Below are 16,571 nucleotides of genomic sequence, written 5' to 3' on the forward strand. Positions count from 1 at the left end.
TGTCATCTAGAGCCAATTGCTAGCGTGTGGCTTGTTCACAAAGCTGTAGCTGGCTGAACTAAGAGGTAGTGAAATGGAAACTTTTTACACTTCTAGCAGTGAGTTTAATTCACAGCAGCACTGCTAGAGGCACTGCTTTGAATTAAGCCAGTAAAATGCTGTGATGCACTTTGCAGACCATTGTACCATAATAACAACTGTACCATGAAAATTTGGGAGGCTTCAGCTGCACGCAGCCAGCACAACCTGTCAGTTTTAAACTAAAGCAGAGTAGATTTATATTGGACATTAGGAAGAAATTCTTTACTATGAGGGTGATGAGATACTGGAATGGGTTGCCCAGAGATGTTGTGGAGACCTCATTCCTGGAAGTATTGAAGACCAGGCTAGATGAAGCTTTGAGCAATCTGGTCTAGTGGGAGGTGTCCTTGCCTATGGCAGGAGGGTTGGAACTAGATGATCTTTAAGGTTCCTTCCAACTCAAGCCATTCTATGATTCTGTCCCAGCACAGCTTAAGGCTAAAGGTGATGAGCAACAGCTGAGAAGGGAGGCTTCCAAAGAAAGCTTATAGATCCCTGTCTACACTGTTTCACAACCAGTAATCACCAAACACCTTGAGGTTCAGCCTACTGGATGAAACACTTCAGTCTGAAGCACATCTTCAGTTTGTATTTATTTTGGGGTAGAAGACTGGCAGTAGATGTGAAGTGTTTTCATCAAAACAATCCCCAAACTAACAATGCCCCCAGGAGATGTCTGGATGATTCTAAAAGCACTTCCATGAGAAGCAGCCACGTCGCCAGTGAGCCACACACAGCAAAGCTATTACATCTGATACATCAAATTCCTTGGACGATGTCAAAGCCTGTGCCCTGTGGGGAGCCCCTTCTGCAGCACCTGGTAGCAGGACCACTTCAGAGGAGCCCTCAATTCGGTTCCCACATTGAACAAACAGTCTGTGCTCGGACGCATCAGCTGCCAGTCCCAGGCTCAGCACCAGGAGGCCGATTATGCACCGATAAGCGGGAAGGAAACTCTGTGCTTTGATCACTTTGTGTGTTCCACATTATCAGGCATGAGTTTATGTGCCTCACACAGCTGGTCACTGAATGGGGAGCTAGTGGCAGTTGCTTAAGTATCTCCATCAAAGCTGCCCGCCACCAAGACTGTAGGCAAACTGCCCAGAAGAGAGCATTAGGCAGAGGATTCGAGTGCATGCCGCATGGCAGGGAACAGGAAAATGCATTCAAGGGCAGGTATTTGCTAAATCCTACCTATAATTAATTCTAATCCCGTAATTAAAGTCGCATGCTTCTCTGCAAACATTCCCACCCCGAGGTCAGACACCGATGCGTGCAAACAAGTACATGCCACCACGCAAGAGAGCTGCATCCCCGGGGACTGTGGTCACCCGGCCAGTGATGCCCAGCTTGCTGATGCTTGTCACAGCTCCCTGGCATCTGACTGCAAGTAGCTTTCAGGCATTTTCCAACAAACAGCTTCTAGGCCAGATCCTCAAAGACATACAAGAGACTCACTCCCCTGGAAATCAGTTACTAGCGCCAGGCATCTGAAAACCGCCGTAAATCACAAGCTGCATGTCTGCCTTGAGTCGGCAGAGCCCTGTGCCTGGGAGTTAGAGGTTGTGGAGATGCCAATGTAAGCATACCCAGATTTGCAGAGAGAGCTGGAGATGCCTACCCAGACCCATGTAGGTGGGGCCCGCAGCAGATTGGGCATGGGCAACAGACTAAAGGCAACATAATTGTCTGCATTGCCTATTTTTTCCTTCTCACCATAGAATCATAGAATGCATTGGGTTGGAAGGGACCCTCAAAGGTCATCTTGTCCAACCCCCCTACAGTGAGCAGGGACATCTCCAGTTAGATTGTGCTGTCCAGGGCCCTATTAAGTCTGATCTTCAATGTGTCCAGGAATGGGGCCTCCACCACCTCTTTGCACAACCTGTTTCAGTACTTCAGTATCCTCATTGTAAACAACTTCCTTCTCCCTAATGACCAACCAAAATCCACCCTGCTCTAGTTTAAAACCATTGCCCCTTGTCCTATCACCACATGCCCTTGGAAACAGTCCCTCCCCAGCCTTCTTGTAGGTCCCCTTCAGATATTGCAGTGCTGTTATAAGGCGTAACAACCACAACTCTCTCAGCCTGTCTCCACAGGAGTGGTGCTCCAGCCATCTGATCATCTTTGTGGCCCTCTTCTGAGCCCACCCATGGATTTACAAATGAATAAAGAGAGATCTCTTCACTCATTGAGAGAAAAGATCATATCATTACCACTGAAGTGAAAAATATCTTATAGATGACCATCAGGTTTTAAGGTTAAACCATTTCTTTAAGATGGTTTCACACTTCTCTCCCAGAGCAACTGCAGACACCATTTTGAATGGAAAAAAAAAAAAGCATCTGCCACATGTTGAATATTTCCCATTAGCAGCAGGTTTATGCATGTGTGCATTGTAAAATGTTTATTATGACAATCCTTGTTATGACTGTCTTAGATTTAATAAATACCACATGATAATCAGACACAGTTGTTAGACCTTGAGCAAAATATGATTAAATTTATTTTTCACATACTGAACAATAGCTGTTTCTTGGTAATCCAAACTCAACACAGACTACTCAACACTACTTTGTCTCCTTGGAGGGGACAGTGAAAAGAAAAGAGGCATTGGGGAGGGGGGGGAATAATAAACCTGATCTCTGTGGAAGAGTTTCCTAAGAGGCAAGAAGGCAGGATTACATCTAGCATAAATCCTACTTCCCTGCCTTCTGAATGTGCAGGCCCTTAGAAACCCTTTAGGAAAGTAAACTCTTTGCCTACTCAAAAAACAGATATCACCTTCAGTGAAGCTGTAGACAACATTAAAAGTCAAGTGATGCAGGACTCCAAACCTGCCTGAGCTGAAATCAGGCACAGAGCAACCATCTCCTGCCAACAGTATGGCTAAGCTCTCACACATGGGCTGCACTCTACTGTCCTCCTGCTCTTGATTTGTGTTATGAAACTGGTTAACTTTCAAGGACATTTGTGCCAGGTTCCATCTGCTTACCTTCACTCCATGTTTTCAGATGGAGTATGACTGCATTTTCAAAAAGAAATCCCCCAAACTGAGCTTACCTAGTCTGAAGGTGAGCCTCAGAGCTCACCTAGAGGGTGAACCTCAGCCCACCTAGAGCTCACAGTCCCTCCATGACTTCTAAGCCACTAGCACTAAACCATGTCCCTCAGCACCACATCCACACATCTTTTAAATACCTGCAGGGATGACGAATTCACCCCTTCCCTGAGCAGCCTGTTCCAATGATTTATAACCTTTCTGTGAATAATTTTTTCTTAATATAAAATCTAAACCTCTCCTGGAACAACTTGAGGCCATTTCCTCTTGTCCTGTGACTTGTTGCATGTGAGAAGAGATGAACCCCCACCTTCCTCCAGCCTCCTTTGAGGCAGTTGTAGAGGGTGAGGAGGTGTCCCCTCAGCCCCCTCTTCTGAAGATGAATTAGTTTCCTCAGCCATTCCTCTTAAGATTTATGTTCAAGGCCCTTCACTAGCTTGGTTCCTCTTCTTTGGACATGCTCCAGCATATTAATGTCCTTCTGGTAGTGAGGGCCCAACCTTGTCTGGCACAGAAAGTGAGTGCTTTATATTCAAGTGGTAATATGTGCATTAAATGGCACCCTAAACTCTGAGTAAGCACAAATTTGTTTAGCAAGCAGAGGATTGCTTGTTCTTCCTGACCCTGAAAGTATGAGTTCTCACCAAAATCACTCTCCATGCAGTACAGAGTATCATCAGATCCCTTCAGAAAGTACTCAGCAACTAAGTCAGTCCTCAAAGGAGTTTAATGACCCAGAGATCAATTATAGCTGAGATTAAGTTTTGAAATAGTGCCTTTGAAAACTGTGGATAGTAATTTGCTGAGAAGATCACTGCTCAAATCACCTACACATGGCAGCACTGCTGCTGAGAACAACCACCAACAATAGCTTGAATTGGAAGGGACCTTAAAGATCATCTAGTTCTAACTCCCCTGCCATGGATTGGACACCTCCCACTAAACAAAGTTGTTTAAAGTCTCATCCAGCCTCGTCTTCAACACTTCCAGGCGTGAGGCATCCACAACTTCTCTGGGCAACCTGTTCCAGTGTCTCACCACCCTCATAGTAAAGAATTTAATTCTAATGTCCAATCTAAATCTACCCTGCTCCAGTTTAAAACCATTGCCTCTTGTTCTATCACCACAGGCCCTTATAAAAAGTCCCTCAAGCTTTCCTGTACGCCCCCTTCAAGTACTAGAAGGCTGCTGTAAGATGTCCCCAGAGCTTTCTCTTCTCCAGGCTGAACAGACCCAGTTCACTCAGCCTGTCTTCACAGAAGTGATGCTCCAGGCCTCTGGCCATCTTTGTGGACCTTCTCCGAGCCTTCTCCAACAGATCCATGCCCTTTTTGTGTTCGCTTTTCACATCTAAAGACATCCCCTATTTGAAGTCACCCCAGCTCTTCACTGGTGCTGAGTGACTAAGGAACTAAGGCCCCAATAGCTGCTCTTCTCATTTTGAGCTAACATTTCTTAGAAGAGAGGTAGCTGGCTAACAGAATTCATTTACAAATGCAAAAATAAACCAGATGCCCAGTGATCATTCTAATGCTTTTCAGGTGGTGAGGACCGCAGCAAAACACTTATGAGGTGGGGGTGTGCACACACTTGCACATACAACCCAGCAGTTTAAGGGAAGCATGTTGTAGAAAACAGAGTAGCAGGGTAGCTTATTTGTTATTGAAGCAACACTAAAAACAGACACAAAAATAGTTATCATTTGTGGAAATTTTGTAGCTTTTTCTTACCAACCTTTCTCTGACTCCCCATGAACTGCCATGAACCTCTGCCTCCAAATTGTGTTACATGGAATTCCCCACATGATTTGTCATCTCCATTGCATTATGCTGTCCTTTCCTGTCTCTGTATGACAAAGAGAGACTTTAGAGAGGTTCATAATGTTCCTTGGCAATTGGGCCCCCCGCTACCCCCAAGAGCAGAGCCATCCCTGGCTGCACCATTGTAGATGTGTCCAGAGAAGGGCAACAAAGATGGTGAAGGATCTAGAGAACAACTCTTACATGAAGCAGCTGAGGGAACTGGGATTGTTTAGTCTAGAGAAGAGAAGGCTGAGGGGAGAGACCTCATTGCTCTCTACAGTTCCCTGAAAGGCAGTTGTAATGAGGTGGGTGCTAGTCTCTTTTCCCAAGTATCAGGTGACAGAATGAGAGAAATGACCTGAAATTGTGCCAAGGGAGGTTTAGGTGGGATACTGAAAGAGTGGTCAGGCATTGGAACAGGCTGTGCAGGGAAGTGGTGGAGTCACCATCTGTGGAGATGTTCAAGAAATGTGTGGACATGGCACTTTGGGACATGGTTTAATGGCCATGGTGGTGTTAGGTTGATGGTTGGACTCGATGATTTTAGAAGTCTTTTCCAGCCAAAACAATTCTATGATTCTCTGACACTTGGTAATACAATCAGGTGACTTCAAAAGTAGCTGTGTTCCTAACCACTTTTGATCTACAGTCAAATACATCCTGAAGAATTTAGCTTTTTAGCATCAAATCTGTTTTAGTAGCCCTCTCCTGGGCACAAATATCTGCAGAGTCACTAGGATTTTTGCTTTGCAGCAGTCATTTTCCATGTGGAAACTTGAACACTAGCAAAACTGTCCCCTCAGTGCAGTTGGGAACGGGTCCCTGCAGCTTCAGGCAATGCCTGTGAAAGGGACCCTTCAGCAGAAGAGTCACCAAGATCTACTCATGCCTTATGCCTCTTTGGTAAATACAGCAGCTCAAAAGCAACATATGGTAAATGAAGCCCATAGAGCTAATCTCTGAGCAAGCATTGCAGAAGTTCTGAGAGACAGGCAAATTTCAGTTAACCCCAAAATTGGTTGCAGAGTAATCACTACCCTGTAAGCATCGATAAATCAAGGTCTGGCTTCCCCTCTTTGCAAGACCACCTATGGTTCCAAGCCCCATGTGGACAGGCATCACTCTTTCCATACATTCTTTACACAATTAGGCTAAACCAGCCATTATTTCTTCACACCAATTTAAGAATTATAACTGCTGGTACATTTTGTTTTGTCTTCAGTTTCTAGTGACAAATGCAAATAGCCAGAGGAAGGGCCTTGCTGGTTTTCTCAGGAGAACAGTTCTACTGAAGAGATTATTGAGAAATGTTCTCACTTGAGCTTTGCCTGTAAAAATGTGTTTTTACAGAGCCTCTCACCCACAGAGCCAGCCACACAAGTTCACCCTCAGACAGCTGAACACTGTGGTTTAGGGTAATGCTCCTTCATCCTTTAGAGGCTTGTCCCACCCTAGGTAAAGCAAAACTTTCATTGTGTCTTAATCTGAATGACTGGTGCAAGATGACATGTCACATACTGTGAAGACACAGTTGCTTCTCCTCCATCTTCCTTCAGCCATTCAAACAGCTAAGGTAAAACTTTGCTCTCTCCAAGCCTTTGGCCTCTCTAAAGACGCATACTTTATTTACCCTAAATATATAGACACATTCCCATTGCTTTCTGACAGGAACCTAGGAGAATCCCATTCCAAAGCCAGCTGATTGCTCGCTGAGGGACACCTTTGAAAACTCATCAGATCACATTACATGAACGTGTTTGGAGATGATCTCTAAATTGCTTGGATTTGGGTGAAGGGTGTGGGATGTCTTCCACTATGGCTGCATCTTCAACATAGGATATTTTCCTCCTCACTCTAGTATTTTCCTTAACACTGCTAGGAAAATCTCCTTTTGCTCTTCATAAGCTCCAGAGAACCTAGCCAGCATTTAGGACCTATACACTTCTTTTAAAAACCAAGAGCAAGATTTTTAGTAGATTTTAGGTGTTCAAAGATGCTAGTGGTTTCCTAATGAGGTCTTTAAACAATGACAGTTGTGCACCCAGGCATTCAGAAACAAATTGCATGGCAGAAAACAAGATCTTTGACCTCTCCCTCTCAGTACATAGAAACTCTTTAGAGTAGCTGAGCAGGATGAGACAGGCAAGGAGCTGAAACACTGAAGGACCATCCCAGGCATCCTTCATGCTTCAGGGCAGGCTTGCCTTATGGTGACAGTATCTGACAGTGATGATCCAGCTGGACTCAGTGCCAGGAAGCAGTGAGCAGTAGCAGCCATACACATGACTCTACCACATTTCTCATCAAGACTAATTTTGTCTGATTCCTCCTTCCTTTGGGAGCAGGGGGAGAGACAAACTGGACGGCCAGCGCCGAACACAGGCTGCTTCCCAGGTGCTTCCAGCAGACCCCAAGACCCAGACAGTTCACATGAGGCCTCTGGGATGCTCTGACTTCCTCCCACTAAGATGTCAGCCAAGTCCCATCTATCCCGAGGTTGTTCAGTAAATAAGCCCCCACCTTCCACCTCAGCTACTCACAGGCACCAGCCCCAGCCAAAATCAATAGATGAGAAGCAATTTGTCATTTCCAAGCCACAGTGGTTTGGTTGAGTTAAAAAGCACTGAAGGAAACACAGATGTAGTGAGATCACCTCATTTTCTGGAGCCTTCCTATCTGTAGAAGTGTTCCCTCAAAGTTTCCATCCCATGTGCTGCAGGGCCACGCCTGTGATCCCGCAGGTGCATCGTGTGACGCTCGGCATGGCCAGGGCAGCTTGGCGCGAGCAGCGGGAGGCTGAGCGCGTCCCGCGCTGCAGGCAGGCTGGTGTCTCCCCAGAGGACATTTTTTCCCCAGCTCTATCAAATAACTCCCACTCGCACACAAAGCCCATGTCTTGTAATAAAAACAAGGAGGAAAATCACATCCAAAGGAATTTTACCTATTTCCTTCTTCACTTATTCCACTGGAGTTATCTTGTAAAAAACAAACCAAAACAAAACACCCTCAAACTGGTCACCAGAACAACAAAGTAGCCAAGAAGCTAATTTAATAACCTCATTCTTCATACTTGTAGGTTTCAACAACAATTTTAAATCATCCAATACCTTCTAATTTTGTATTATTCTTTTTTTTTTTTTTTCCAGAAGGTTTTGCTGCATTTCTCTCTTCATACAGGCAATGCTTTCCTGTTGGGAGATGCACAGAAGGCTGCACATCTTGCAGTAGCTGGGACTTTCTCTGCAGGCTGCTGCAGGGGTTTGTTACTCTGCTCAGCTACAGAGTCAAAGCTGCAGCCAGTTACTAGTTATGACACAGAAGGGCCAACAGACAGGAGGGCGGCTACTGGCTCCACACCCAAAACAGGGTTGCCTGGGATCTATGTGCCCAGGTGAAGCTGCAGCAAGTTAATGTTACCACATCCCAGCTGAGACACAGTCACTGATCACACACAGGCTGTCCTCCAGCCCACTGCCACTGAGCTTTAAGCAGAAATACCACGTCCTAAGGCCCTAATCCTTCAGCTTACTGCAAAGCAGCCAGCCGTGGGCTAAAAGCCACATCCAGCTCACTGGAGATGAAGCCTTTGCTGAACAAAGATGAGCAACTGTGCTTGGGATTTAGCTACACTTACAAAGTCCTGTACCTCTTGGCTCTGGTTTTCTTTGCCACATGGCAGCTGGCTCCATCCAAGATCTTAAATTCCTGGCAGAGGAAGTGACTAGAGATTCAGCTGTGCAACATATGCTCCATCTAGTGTTTATTCACTAATATTTCATTTTCTGGAGTGGTTTCTTTTGCTGTTAACACATAGTTCCACCTCTCCTGTAGTTCATTTGTCTATTTAGGATCACTAGAGAAAATATTAACTGGTCTTTTTAACTACACATTAACTACACTGATTTAGCCTCCACTTACACCTCCAGGAAGGGTGATAGATTGATTTTCATTGAGAGATTAGATCTCTTAGAACAAAAAGAAGGAGAAATGTTATTTTAAAAGACCAGCCAGCATTTCTCCAGGTACTTTACTAATGCAAAGTGAATGCAGAACTTGGAGCAGGAGTAAAAACATAAGAACTAAATGACACCCAGTGTTACCACACAGTCAATAAGAGAAGCAGTATCTTTGGGATGGTCTATGCCAACCCACCTGGTAAGTGGGGAAACTCTGGGGCTGGACTCCTGTGGTACCACTGACCAGCCAGGGAGTTCAGCAAGTTGCACAGTGACCCTGCAGCCTGCCCTCACCCTTTGCCCACTGGGCATGAGTCTCCTGTGTAGCAGTCTCCCCTCCCAGCTTATTCTGAGGCCCTTTTTGGAGGCCAACTACAGAGTATTAGAGGAGGTGAGCACAGCCACTTACTATCCCTTCCACCATAAATACATTTCCTGCCTCCATCCTCACCTACCTCTTCTATTTTCCCCGTGCTGTCAGCGGTGGCCTCACCTGTCCAGAGGCAGGTCTCTGTAGGGCCCCTGCAAGGGCACATCCTAGCTCACATTGGGTTAGCTGTGCTCCAAGTGAGGAGGATTCTCCTGCATGTTGCAGTCAGTGCAGGGAAGCCCTGTGAGCAGCTGTGCTCAGGTAGAAAACACAGTCAGAAAAGCTTCTCCTCACAAAAGATACCTTCCAGAGCACTGGGAGCATGGTGCTGAGCTCCTTTGCAACAGACTGAAGGGCTTCTTTTGTTCTAACCCAGGCTGGCAGGGAAGGACAGGAAAGTAAGCAGGTGGTACAAAGCACTCACTGATTCCTCAAACCACCCCAGTCACACCTGGGCTCAGCAGGGCCCAGCAGCTGCTGGGAGTGAGTCCCAGTGAGCAGGCTAGCAAAGCTCTGCTAGTGTGCCTGTATGCTGGGGGCTTTTCCAAGTGCCTGAGTTGGGTGCACTGTGTCTCTACTCGGTGGAAATGAAGGGACAGAGGGACAGCCATTGGGCCTGGTAATTGCCATGTGCATGTGAAAAGAGCAGGACTTGCCTGGTGGGTTTGGTTGTGGGACAAACTGCACATTACTCAAACACATGGAGTCTCCTTGTTACCTCAGGCTGCCCCCAAATTTGCATTAATCTGGGTTTTTTCCAGTCCCTGATTTGCTGCTTACCTGCCTGTAATGCACTTACTGCAGACAGGAAAGCCAACAGCAGATGGGATGGAAGTCCCAAACTTGTATTTTTGTAACAAAGGAAAAGAAAGGAAAACCAATGCTGTTCTGCTGTGTTAGCAGGGATCACGAGGTGCTGGGTTGGGCTGCCCGGGGAGGGAAAAGTCTGCAGCAGGGGAGACCTTTAGAAAGTAGCTGCCCAGCCTCGGAGAAAGGCCTGAAGGCAGTGATGGCCCAGACGGCCCCTAGATGGCTCAGTTCATCTGGGTGAACGCTGAGAGGAATTAGGGCCCAGTTTCCGAGGAGTGCCGGCAAGGAGCTGAGATAGAAATGCAGAGCCCCTGGAATCTGCAGCCAATCCTAGGCACAGATCTTAGCTACAGAAACTGAATTATGGAAACTATAGCAGAATAAGCATTGATAATTCAGCTTCCATGAGCAGAATGCTTTTAAGAAACTCCCACAGGACCCTGCTTACCATTTTCCTGTGCTGGAGCTTGCAGCTTTGCTCACCAAACCCTACGTCACAAGCAAGACAGCAGCAAATTGAAGCTTGGGGATGGGAGGGAGCAGGTCCCCATATGGATAAACTGTAGAGGGCACCACTCAGGGTGTGCAGGGGAGTACAAAACTAAATGCACATAAGGACTTTAGCTGTAATAGTACCATTTGGGTAAAAACCTCCAACAAACCAGATGCAGACCTGCTGCAGGATATCCTTGAGGGCATTACGCAAACCAGAGCCAGCTTGCAGAGGTTTAGGTCCAGTTTGCTGCAGAAAACAAGAGCAAGTTGGCCCTAACAGGAGATGCACAACACAAAGCAAACATTTTCTGCCAACTGTGGGTTTTGGTGTGTTTTTTGCAGGTGATGGCTGTGCTGCTCTTCCCTGTGCAGCTGCTGACAGTGGCTGTCACCATTTACCTAGAGCTGGTGAGGTCTGCTCAAGGTGGTGCCTACTATGGGATCAAGCAGCTGCCACCCCAGGTGCCCCAGTACCAACCTCTTGGACAACAAGTACCTCACATGCCACTGGGCAAAGAAGGCATTCCAATGCAGCACATGGGCAAGGAGGTGCCCCATATGCAGTACGGGAAAGAATACCCCCATCTGCCTCAGTACATGAAGGAGGTCCCACAGATGCCTCTGCTTGGCAAGGACATGGCTCCCAAGAAAGAGAAAGGTAGGCTCAATACACACCTTACCTCCCCTGCACAGTCCTGCCTGGTGCCCCCAGCACTTTTTGACCCAGGAGGACAGAAAATGGAAAGCAGGCTGCTGCAGGCTGGGCACAGCACCCAGGTGCCTCACGGACTTGGCCAGATTAGTACCTAGGCATAGGTGGACAGCAGCATTTGGCCATGGGGTCACCATATCAAGGCCACAGTCATCCTCCAGGCTGCAGCACAGCCTCTGAGCACCCCTATCTTTGAGGAGCCTCCAGCAGCTGAGGCTGGCCACAGATTTGTTTAGGTGTTTGTTTGAGGCAAGGAATAACGTCCTTAATCCCACCTGCCTGCAGAAAATCCTCTAAGACAGCCCAGGTGTATGAGTTGGGGTCCTCCTTGGAGATGCTCCCATTCTTGCTGCAGCAACCAGATGTGAAATAAAAGTTCAGAGCCCCAAGATTCAAAGTTACAGGAATATCATGGGTTTGCCTGGATTTGCCCAGACCTTGTGATTTAGAGGTTTGCAGAAAAAAAACATACAACTGCTCTCCTGACCCTGCAGTCCTCTTGCTGTAGGTTATTTGTGTGTGTAAGGGAGCCATTACTGCACAAGTTTGCATGTCCAAGTGCTTTCAATATTCAGGAAAGGAAGTTTAGACAGTATTAGGATATTTAGGAAAGCAACCAAAAGGAAAGCAACCAGAAACAGCCATTGTCATAAAACCTTTGTGAGGAGAGCAAGTGTCTGTGCATCTTCACACAAGATGGTTAACTCTTTGTTTTGCTGAGGGATCAGCATTACCTTAGCCTCCACTGGCTTCAGATGGAAATGGAAGATTTCAGGGCCTATTTTGGGAGTGTCTGAGCAAACACAACTGGCTGTAGTAAAACCAACCCATCGTGTGAGCAAAGGTTTTCTATGTGCAAAAAACACAACCCACGCAGGGAAGGAGGGTTTCTGCTTCCCAGAGAACAGTTAATTCTCTTGTTCTGAAACCTTATCCCTTCACTTCCCCAAACCTCTCACTTCTTGATCCACTTTAGAGCCAGAGAGAAGCAGACTTTCCACTTAACCCAAAAAGCCTGCAGCTTGAAAATTAACCGGCCCCAGCACAAGCACTCCCACACAGCAACTCCCTCCCCCTGACCTGCAATGCTAAGTGGTCACATACACAAAAATGTGGGTTTGGACAATAAAAACATTTTGTGAAGTGCTTAGAAGAGCTCTAACTAGATGTGGCTATGCCAAAAACCTGTGGGAGCTTAGCAACACTGGGTTAGGCTGTAGGTTCTCAGTAGTATCTTCATGGGAACCAAAGCCTTGGTGGAAATGCAGTCATACCTACACACAAACTTCTTACTGATACCATCCTTTAGAACTGATCTTGCTAGTGTAAGCCCCTCCCACAAAAGCACTTTTATGTCAGAACTCCTCTCACAGCACAAGAGCACCAAGCAGCTTCTGACACCTGCAAAACCTCTTAAAAATAGATTCATTTACAGCAATATGGGACAAAACCCAGATTTTGCTGCTTAAGATTGTAGAGGTGGAAATCACTAGTAAAGTGTAAATGGCTTTTGTATGGCAAAAATTAAGCAAATATAATTCAAAATAATTACCTTATGGAAGAAGGAACACGTGGAAGCACAGAATGCCATGTTGGAAGGATCATCTGGTGCAGCCTTTCTAGGTAATAGTAGAGTTTAAATGAGACAGCTCAGCACCCTGTCAAGCTGAGTCTTAAAACAGTCCAATATAGGGGAATCCACTGCTTCCCTTGGGACATGATTCCAATGTCTAATTGTTCTCATAGTGAAAAATTTTCTTCTGGAGTCCAAGCAGAATCTCCTCAGGAGTAACTTGTACCCATTACTCCTTGTATTTTCCATGTCACTCCTTGCAGAAATGGAGTCTTCATACACCTGGTAGCCCGTCTTGATGTACATGGTAATAAGGTCTACACTAAGCCTTCTCTTCTCATGGCTGAACAGACCCAGCTCTCTCAGCCTTTCTTCATATGGCAGGCCTTATTATCCTCTGATCATTCTCATGGCCCATGCAAGTTTGGAGTACACAAAACAGTAGGAACATCTTCTTCATTCCAAACACCACCCTGTAACTCACTGGCCAGCTCTGCCTCCACACCTGCCACAAAACCATGAGGCATCATAAGCAGCATATTCAAATCAAAACTGTGTTTCTCAAAGGATGCAACAGCCAACACCTTTTATCCCTCCCCTTTCCTTTTCGTTTTTTCTTCTCTTTTCTCCTTCACCCAGAAATACCCATGCGCAGTCTGAGGGGTGAGCAAGGTCCCCCTGGCGAGCCTGGACCAAGAGGGCCGCCAGGGCCACCAGGATTACCAGGTCACGGTGTGCCAGGAGCCAAAGGAAAACCAGGGCCACAAGGATACCCAGGAATTGGGAAGCCGGGTCTGCCTGGGATGCCAGGGAAACCGGGGGTCATGGGGCCCCCAGGGCCGAGAGGGGAGATGGGGCCAAAGGGGGAGATTGGGCCCATGGGAATACCCGGGCCACAAGGACCACCAGGGCCTCACGGGCTTCCCGGCATAGGGAAAGCAGGTGCACCGGGGCTGCAGGGACAACCAGGGCCAAAGGGTGAGCCTGGCCTGAAGGGCCCCCCGGGAGCCCCTGGGATCCCAGGGCCAAAAGGGGAGAAGGGCGTCGGGATCCCAGGTTTACCGGGGCTGAAGGGTCCACCCGGGCTGCCTGGCCCCCCTGGTCCCATAGGGCTGCCAGGGGTTGGCAAGCCAGGCATGGTTGGCTTCCCTGGCCCACAGGGACCCCTGGGCAAACCTGGCCCCCCAGGAGAGCTAGGGTTGCAGGGGCCCCCAGGGGCTCCTGGGATCCAAGGCCCTCCCGGCCTGCCTGGAGTGGGCAAACCTGGCCAGGATGGGGTCCCTGGCCAGCCGGGCTTCCCAGGGGGCAAAGGGGAGCAAGGCCTCCCAGGCCCACCGGGGCCCCCCGGCATGCCCGGAGTCGGGAAGCCAGGCTTCCCCGGACCCAAAGGCGAGCGTGGCATGGGAGGCTTGCCAGGGCCCTTAGGACCAAAGGGGGAGAAGGGGCATGCAGGCCCACCTGGCATGGGGGGGCCGCCAGGGGAGCCAGGCCAGCCGGGACTGCCAGGCATCATGGGCCCCCCAGGGGCCGCTGGCTTCCCAGGACCTAAAGGAGAGGGTGGTGCCGTGGGGCCACCAGGACCAGTGGGCCCCAAGGGCGAACCCGGCCTGCAGGGGTTCCCAGGGAAGCCAGGCTTTCCTGGGGAAGTGGGGGCCCCTGGGCTGCGGGGGCTGCCAGGCCCCACAGGACCCAAAGGAGAAGCCGGCCACAAAGGCTTGCCTGGGCTGCCAGGTGTCCCAGGGCTCATGGGGCCCAAAGGTGAGCCAGGGCTCCCTGGTGCCCAGGGGCTTCAGGGCCCCTCAGGCATCCCCGGCATAGCAGGGCCCAGTGGTCCCATTGGGCCCCCGGGGCTGCCAGGGGCAAAGGGAGAGCCTGGCCTACCTGGACCCCCTGGCTTCCCTGGCATGGGCAAACCTGGTGCTGCAGGGCTGCAGGGCCCCCCAGGGAAGCCTGGTGCACTTGGTCCCCCCGGCCAGCCAGGCCTTCAGGGGCCACCCGGACCCCCTGGGCCTCCAGGTCCCCCAGTCATCATTCCACCGACTCCACCAGCTGTAGGACAGTACCTGCCTGAGGCAGGGCCGGGTGTAGAAGGCCTCAAGCCCCCCTATGGCTACAAGGGCAAGAAAGGCAAGGCTGGTGGTGTTGTCTATGAGATGCCTGCATTCACAGCCGAGCTCCTCACTCCTTTTCCCCGGGTTGGGGTTCCTGTGAAGTTTGACAAGCTCCTCTACAATGGCCGGCAGAACTACAACCCCCAGACAGGGATCTTCACCTGCGAGATCCCTGGTATCTACTACTTCGCCTACCACGTCCACTGTAAAGGGGCCAGTGTCTGGGTGGCGTTGTTCAAGAACAACGAGCCCTTGATGTACACCTACGATGAGTACAAGAAGGGCTTCCTTGACCAGGCTTCGGGCAGCGCTGTCGTCCAGCTGATGCACGGAGACAAGGTTTACGTTCAGATGCCATCCGAGCAGGCGGCAGGACTCTATGCCGGGCAGTACGTTCATTCATCTTTTTCAGGATATTTATTGTATCCCATGTAAAACAAAACCCAGGCACACACACACACACACACACACACACACACACAAACCCAGCACCTCTCTTCTCCGCTTCAAACTTATATACCATGAAAGATGCATTTTGTGACCCTTTTGGACCATCTTGTACAAAAAATACAAAGTTTAACATTATGCACAGCTACTTATGGGGGAAATAAATAAATAATTGGTGTGGTAAACATCTCTGAAGATGTTTAACATGCTCACAAATAGCTGTCTTGCACCCAAGGGGGGCACATTAGATGTAATGATATATTTCTGTGCCGCCATGCTTACGTAACTTCATTCACCATTAATTCAGTGCTAAGGTTCAAATCAGTGTACGTCACTCACTCCTGCTGCATATCTGACTGTTGCATTAATCATAGTTATGAAATTAAAAACAGTGACTTAAACCCAAGTAGGTCTGTCTCAAATTCTATGGAAAAAAAATTTGAGTGGCTTTTTTTGTTGATTTTGTTGGTTTTTTTTTGACAGCAGGTCTGCCTGACAAGCAAAGGTTCTCTTAGCTGGAGACCTTTATTTCCCTTCCCTCTGTATGAAATAGCCCTGCAAGGTTTGGTTTTTTCCTGAGCAATTTATTTATAATGAAAAGGAATACTGATGGTGTAGCTGTTCTCCACAAGTCTTTTCCAGCAGTCGCTGGACCCAGAACACCACCACTGACTCCAGCAGCTGCTGGGCTCTCCTCCAAACGCCACAGCACTCAAAAAGCCTCCATCTGCATTTGCCTGGTTGAAGTTGATGAGGTAGAGAAGAGTTAAAAATGAAGGGCTCCCCATTTGCTTTGTGCCACCTGATCAAGACATTTTGGCCAATGCATGGTGATACTGCAGGGCGGTATAAACTCACTGGGATTTCTGTGCTTGTGCCAAGGACCAGCAGCTGTTTGCTTGTCAGGAGAGACACTAATTCTGCCACTCAGTGAAAATTAAATCAGTTTCCTCTACAATGACTAGGCAAAGCAGAAATAGCTGTGTTTGCTAATTAGCTAATTTGTTGTCCGAGATCAACTGGTAACTATCAGCAATACCAATCACGCAGATTTATCCGAGAACTTTGTTTCAAGTAAAAGCTGATTTCCAATCTTATTTATATGCTGCCAACTGTCAAGGAGAACCTGCAGGCCTCCACCTTTTCTGTA

General features: G+C 48.2%; 1 protein-coding gene across 2 annotated transcripts in view; it reads left to right on the forward strand.

Moving 5' to 3' along the window:
* The window catches only part of COL8A1 (collagen type VIII alpha 1 chain), a 96,141-nt gene extending 80,682 nt beyond the window's left edge, over positions 1-15,459 (forward strand). For both annotated transcript variants that reach the window (XM_054163845.1, XM_054163846.1), the window contains 2 exons: positions 10,921-11,236; positions 13,503-15,459. In XM_054163845.1, coding sequence (XP_054019820.1) covers positions 10,924-11,236; positions 13,503-15,409 — 2,220 coding nt within the window. In that variant the 5' untranslated portion in view covers positions 10,921-10,923 and the 3' untranslated portion in view covers positions 15,410-15,459. The remainder of the gene's footprint in view (positions 1-10,920; positions 11,237-13,502) is intronic.
* Positions 15,460-16,571: the final 1,112 nt, after the last annotated feature.

This window comes from Dryobates pubescens, chromosome 8, assembly GCF_014839835.1.
Source record: "Dryobates pubescens isolate bDryPub1 chromosome 8, bDryPub1.pri, whole genome shotgun sequence".
Taxonomy (NCBI): Eukaryota; Metazoa; Chordata; class Aves; order Piciformes; family Picidae; genus Dryobates; species Dryobates pubescens.